At 43.4% G+C, this 6,953-nt stretch overlaps 2 protein-coding genes across 2 annotated transcripts in view; one reads left to right on the top strand and one right to left on the bottom strand.

Moving 5' to 3' along the window:
* Nucleotides 1-2,146, top strand: LOC118753301 (vacuolar protein sorting-associated protein 45; the record flags this gene model as incomplete). Its single annotated transcript, XM_036488174.1, is given in 4 exon segments — nucleotides 1-226; nucleotides 299-497; nucleotides 551-1,632; nucleotides 1,695-2,146. Coding segments are annotated over 4 exon segments (1,728 nt in total). The 3' UTR covers nucleotides 2,049-2,146.
* Nucleotides 2,147-2,512: 366 nt separating this feature from the next.
* Nucleotides 2,513-6,953, bottom strand: part of LOC118753300 (nuclear pore complex protein DDB_G0274915) — a gene marked incomplete at its 5' end in the record, with an annotated part of 5,496 nt that continues 1,055 nt past the window's right edge. The window contains 3 exon segments of the mRNA XM_036488173.1: nucleotides 2,513-6,328; nucleotides 6,389-6,588; nucleotides 6,657-6,859. Coding sequence (XP_036344066.1) covers nucleotides 2,804-6,328; nucleotides 6,389-6,588; nucleotides 6,657-6,859 — 3,928 coding nt within the window. The 3' untranslated portion in view covers nucleotides 2,513-2,803.

Here is a 6,953-nt window from a genome sequence, read left to right on the forward strand (position 1 = left end):
TTTTTTATTTTTTAAACCCAGTTTTGAGAGCGTGGCAATATTCCTTGAAAAGATTTGTTCAGTTTTTTTTCCTTTTGATAAGGCAGAAAAATTGCATTAGAAAAATACGCATCCCAGTTTAAAATTAACCAAAATGAATTTAATTACATCCATAAAGTTGTATGTGGAGAAAATGTGTAACGAATCGGGACCAGGAATGAAGACGATATTGCTAGACAAAGATACAGTATGTACATGTATTTATTTCTTGATTTATAAAAACTTGCATATGCTTAATTAAGATGAATATTACCTGCAGACCAGTATTATATCAATGGCATTCAGCCAATCGGATATGCTACAACGGGAAGTGTACTTGTTTGAGCGGTTAGATTCGGGGCGTTCCAATGAGCGTATGAAGAACCTTAAATGCATCGTATTCATTAGGCCCACTAAACAAAATGTGCAACTTCTGGCTGATGAGCTCCGTAGCCCAAAGTATGGCTCATATTTTATTTGTAAGTAAACAATTTATAGATTCCAAGGGAAAAACTTAAAATTTGTTTGTAAGATTTCAGTAACATCATTCCGCGGACCGATATCAAATACCTAGCGGAATGCGATGAAAGTGAGTCAGTACGCGAGGTGAAAGAAGTATACGCTGACTATCTTTGCGTCAATCCGAATTTGTTTTCGCTCAATATAAACTGCAGCATGTATCGTCTTAATTGGTTGCCTGAGGCACTCGGCCGCACTGTACAGGGCGTATTGGCTGTGTTACTATCGCTGAAGCTCAATCCGGTTATACGCTATCGTGCCGGCTCGGCAGTGGCGCAAACTTTAGCAAAACAAATATACGAACAAATTTGCAAAGAGTCAAGCCTTTTCGACTTCTCGCGTACTCATGAGAACGGCGCGGCTCCGCCGCTGCTGCTTATACTCGATCGACGTGACGATCCGGTTACGCCCTTGTTGCATCAGTGGACGTATCAGGCAATGGTGCATGAACTTTTATGCATACACAATAATCGTGTTGACCTCTCCAACACACCTGGCATACCGAAGGACTATAAGGAGTTAGTTTTGTCTGGTGATCAGGACGAGTTTTATGGAAAAAATATGTACGCCAACTTTGGTGAAATCGGCTCGACAATCAAAAATTTAATGGAGGAATTCCAACGAAAAGCTAAAGATCAGAAAAAAGTTGAAAGTATTGCTGATATGAAAAATTTCATTGAAACGTATCCCCAATTTAAAAAAATGTCGGGCACCGTGCAAAAACATCTTTGCATAATGGGTGAGTTATCATCGCTTACTTCGAAGCGCAATCTCTTTGAGGTATCCGAGTTGGAACAGGAAATTGCATGCAAAGCAGAACATTCAGCACAGCTACAGCGTATACGCAAAATTATAGCCGATGAACGCATTTCAGTGGACGATGCCATCAAATTAGTTGCGCTCTATGCGCTGCGATATGAGCGGCATGCCAATTGCGATACGTGCAGCTTGTTGCAAATTATCAAAACGCGTGGTGGACGCACGGCCATTGTGCCCAGTTTAATTGAGTATGCAGGCACTCACATGCGACAAGGAGAGATTTTTAATTTAGTACGCATTTCCGATGCAGTCAAGCTGACGCGTAATTTAATAAAGGTTTGACAAATAATTAAGGAACGAAGGAAATTGATTAAAAAATATACATATATATTTTGCAGGGACTTAAAGGCGTCGAAAATGTTTTTACACAACACACTCCGCTACTCAAAGAAACATTAGAGGAAGTGTTTAAAGGTCGTGAACTAGATCCAATGTATCCAGCGATTAACTCTGAGCTTGTGCCATTCCGACGTCCGCCGCAAGAGGTGGTGGTTTTCATAATTGGTGGCGCAACATACGAAGAAGCTCTGGCAGTACACCAGCTTAATAATGTAGGTTACAAAGTAATACTTGGCGGTACGACTATACATAATTCGGAAAGTTTCATAAATGAGGTTTTAAACGCCACTGAGGGCATACAATTCAAACATACCAAAACAATGTTAAAATACATTTCCAGCGATAATTATTAGACTATGCCATTGTCACCGCCTCAATGGCTGAAGTGGGCTTATTGGCTTTTTTCTTGTACAATGTGTTTATTATTATATTAAATATTTATAAGTACATATTTATAGGCCTACGTTTACCTTACCCATCTATATAAGTATTTATTAATTGTATTATCGATGTATTTTATTTGTTATAACACTACTGATATACAAATATAAAAGTTCTTGTACTATCAGAGAAGCACTCACCACATATTCAACCCATAAAAACCGTGTTATAACAGCATAAAAAAGTCCCCAAAGAGTTTTTGGGGAGTGAGCTGGATTGACAAGGTCTGGGTTCCGTTCCGGTTACGTAGACCCGACTGTCGTGGGAACGATAAAACCTTCAAATTCATGTGTTTAAGTTATCGGCTATGTGGAGCGTAACCACTTATGATATTCTCATACTCCACCCGTATAGAAATTTCGAATGAAATCACTGCTTTTAGTTGTCCATTTATGTATTAGCATTTATTGAGTTTCTTTGAGGTTTACAATTGTTTTCATATTGTTTAAACTAACTTCCTGTAAAAGTATGCAGACGGCTTACTTTTTTAACTTATTAACCGCAGTCGAGTAATAACAAATCATTGTCCACTTAGATAATTTTGGGTTCCAATATTTAAATAAATCTTGTGAAACAAAAAATATTTATTTTTTTTTAAACTTAAGATCGTATAACAAAGATCCTATTGTCATTTACAAAGTCAAAGTCAAAATTGTCCTTATAACGGTTAAGTTTTTTGAAGGCGCCGTGTTGCCCGGCGTATGGGTCGATCTCCTGCAGCACCGCTGACTGCAGCAGGCGCTGCAGGCGGTGCAAATATATTTGCAGCAACTGTGGGTGCCGCGCCTGGCACTGGGGTGACACCACTCGAGGTACCAGCTGAAAAACTAAATGGGGCCACAGAAGTTTGCTGTGCGCTCTGTGCACCACCTCCGAAAATGCTACTAGCATTTACTGCCGGAGCAACCGAGGCAGTGTTGCTGCTGCCAAAAGTGAACGTTTTGTTTGCTGTTGCAGCCATATTAGCGCCACCAAAACTAAATGGAGCTGCCGTTGAGGATGCAGCTGCGCCACCGTTCGATGTACCACCAAATGCGAACGGTGTGGTGGAATTGGAAGCTAATGTTGAAGCAGCGACCGCCTGTTTACTGCCTGTCGTGCTGGCGTTGAAAGAAAAGCCACCAGAAGCCGGTTTACTTGCTGCAGCGGCGAAGGGATTTGATGAAGGGTTGTTGCTTGTGGCCCCACTGCTGCCGAAGCTGAATGTTTTGTTACCTGGATTGCTGTTGGCAGCTGCAAGTGCACCAAATGTATTTGTACTGCTCGTGTTGCTGGCTGCGTTTGTTGCAGCTCCACCAAATATAGACTTTGCGGCATCGTTGGTATTTGTGGGTGCCCCACCAAAGTTAAATGCAGGTTTCGCTATGCCTGTGTTGGCTGTTGGCGCTGCTTGATTAGTAAGGCCAGTTGATGCAGATCCGAATATATTGGTCGATTTCGTGTTGCCTGCGTTGGCTGCAGCAGCGGTAGCTGTGCCAAAGCTGAATCCGCCAGAGTTGCTCCTGGTGGTCGGTGGTGCAGAAGACGCTACCGCTGGCTTATTGACGTTGGTGGCACCAAATGCGAAGGGTGTTGTAGACGGCGCATTAGTTACTCCGAATGCAGATGCTGTGGGAGTCGCACCGGCCGCACCGAAGGCTGGAGTGCCAGCTTGGGCACCAAACGTGAATGCACCCGTTTGGGTGGAAGTGGGATTGATGGCACCTGCAGTATTGTTGCCGAATAATTTGTTCTCACTTGTCGTAGAAGTGCCACCGAATGCGAATAAATTGCCGCTGGAAGAGTTATTCTTCCCTGCGACGCCAAGTGGGTTAGCAGCGTTCTCTCCAGCGCCACCGAAGCTGAAAACAGGCTTATTGCTGCTCGAGCTTGTTGTAGTCACTGTTGTCGCACTGATTTGTGTACTCGCGCCAAAAGCGAAGGGAGTGGCAGCTGTGGCAGTTGCGGTGGTGGTTACTGCAATGGATTTCTGACCACCAAAAGCGAAAAGATTTGTTGCTGCTGTTGCAGGTGCTTCTGTGCTTGTTGCGACTGGAACAGCACTACCAAATGAGAACTTCGGTGCTGTCGGCATGGCACTTTGAGCTGTTGAAGCGGCGCCGCCAAAAGCGAAGGGCTGGGCAGTTGACGTTGTCGGAATGGTAAATGCACTGTTTGCTGGTCCGCTGCCAAACACCATTGGCGGTTGCGCAGCAGTTGTGGTTGCTTGACTCGTGGCAGTAGAAGATGCGTCTGCGGCTGCAGTTGATGAATTAGTATTGGTGCCAAAAGTGAATGTGCTGGTAGCAACCGCAGCAAAAACGGGAGCTGCCGTTGTGGCTGCTGGTGTCACGCTTCCGCCAAAGTTGAAACTGGGCTTCACCACAGCAGTGGATGTGTTAGTGGGTGCACCGCCAAAAGCGAAAACGGGCTTATTTGTTGCTGTACTTGCTGAAGTGGATGTAGAAGCCGCAGTAATGGCAAAGCTACCAAAGGTAGGCGCGGCAGTAGTTGTTGGCGCTGCCGCATTTACTGCTGTTGAAGCTGCTGAAACTGCAGGTTTTTGAGTTGATCCGAAATTAAATCCGCCAATATTACTCGCTGATGTGACTGTAGTAGCTGCGGTTACTGCAGCAGTGGTTAAAGTTGCAGTTGTTGCAACAGGTGCGGATGTGTTGCATTTTGCTGTTGAACCGAAAGAAAATCCTTGTAGCTGAGGTACAGCGCCGACACCTGTTGCTATTGTGCCCTCAACAGATTTGATGCTGCTGGTAGATGTTGCGGAAGTGGCGCCGAAGTTGAAATTTGGTGCTGCAGTGCTTGTATTAACACCAAAGTTAAGTGCCGTCTTCTGAGGTGTTAGTTTCAAGCCGACTAAAGGTGAAGTCGTTTTTGGAGGCGAAGCAGTTGCAGTTGGCGAAGCGTTTGTTGTAGATGCGCTACTGACTGTGACAGCTGAAGTTGTTAATTTGAAGCCTCCAAGACTGGGAGACGTGATTGTTGTCGGTGTGGACGAAGCTGAAGTGGCACTGGTCGTTGCCTTTGGAGTCGAGTTTGCGGATGTCTTGTCTGCAGAAGTGGTCAAGCCAGGCGCGCCAGAACTTGTTGCAGCTGGCGTTGGAGTTTTCATAACGAAATTAGTGGATGCGGGAGTAGTGGTTGTAGACGACTTTGTGCTTGCGGTCGTGGCCACTTTGCCGTTAGAGATCTCATCATTGGCAATACTATAGCTTTGTTTTGCATTTTTACCTTGCGGTTTATTGGATATTTTATCCACTTGGTCATAGCCTTCCTCACCCTGATAAATTTCTCCGCGAAGGCCACTTAGCATCATAGCCAGTTTCGACTTCTGGGTTCGCTCAATCAATGGGTTCTTTTTATTGACAATAGCAGTACTCTTTTTCGGTTTCACGAACTGTATATCAGCGCATTCGCCGTCATCTAAATCAGTGCTGTTTTCAACACTCTGTTCATTAATACCATTTACATTATTCGAACTCGATGATACATTGTAGTCTCGATTGAAAAGCGTTATTTTAGGCTTCTGTGGTTTACTGTACTGTACTTGTCTAGTTGCCAGGGGCGGTTCTGAGACGGTGCGTTTTACCGCTTCTGTTGTTATAGAAGATGCCTCAGTTTTGTGCTCTGAACTCTTCGTAATTGCAGGCATAGCATCGCTCTGAGATAATGGAGTCGTTGGTATAGGCGTTATTGGCGTGTTACAACTCAGACTCTTTGTTAATTGCTGGAAGCGCAAGTCGGATTGTTGACGTAGAATCTTTGTTTTCTGTGTTTCGTACTCCTCTCCACGAGATGGCGGTGAACTATTGATTGGTGAACGCTGTTTCTCGTAAAATTTCCTTTTGTTTGCGTGTATGAGGCTTGAGCTAAGTGAACTGGTAATGTCATTGTTGTAACTGCAGATGCGCTTTTTCGCAATTTGCTCTGGTGACCGCTGAGATTGCATTGCAGGATTTGGACTAGTAATTGTTGTCGCACTTGCAACGCTGTTCTGTGCATATTGTAGTGAGTGCTGTTGTGGAGTTACCATGTGCTCTCTTTGACGTTTATAGCTCTGCGCGGGAGCAGTCATAGTTGGCACAACCAAACCTATGTTGCGTAAATCAGTAGGGATAACTGACTGTTCATATGGAGCATCGTTGCAATCCCGGTTACAATATTTTTTGTTAGTGTCATGTATACCATCTGATTCCTGTAAAATATTGACTTAAAAAACTCGTTGAAAACACCCTATATGCAGCTCAAAACTTACATCACTGTTAATGCGTTTACGTGAGATCTCTTTTAGAACGTCCAGGACACTTCGAGTTGGGGCGAGATCACTTTCTGTTGGCGGTGGATGCAATATAGGTCTATTTTCACAAGATAGCTCCTCATCACTCTTTTGTAAGCTAATTACAGAATTTGAACGCAGTAAACTTGAAAGTGTATTCCCATAGAAAACCGATTTCTCTAAAAATTTTGGAAATAGTAATTTAAAAAACTTGTATTTAATATCTAGTTGCGTTTTTAAAACTTACTAGGTGGTGCAATTCGCGTCATCAGTACATTCTGCTGTGTTGCTCTATAGGGCAACTCACTTTTTTGAAGTTGCGCTATTGAAGAATGTCCGTTTTTGCCATATAGATTACTTGCCGACATACTTCGGTTTAGCCGCGAACCATTCTCATGATATTGTACAATTCGTGATACTAATCCACGACTTTGAACGTCTGCATATATTCTGAAGTGAAGTGAAGGTTTAGTTTCACGCTTTATAGCCAGTGCTATTGTACATATATGTAAATAAGTAATGTAAATTATGTTTTAGTAGTTTC

Source organism: Rhagoletis pomonella, unplaced genomic scaffold (assembly GCF_013731165.1).
Source record: "Rhagoletis pomonella isolate Grant_MI unplaced genomic scaffold, Rhpom_1.0 Rhpom_scaffold_02338, whole genome shotgun sequence".
In the NCBI taxonomy this organism is placed as follows: domain Eukaryota; kingdom Metazoa; phylum Arthropoda; class Insecta; order Diptera; family Tephritidae; genus Rhagoletis; species Rhagoletis pomonella.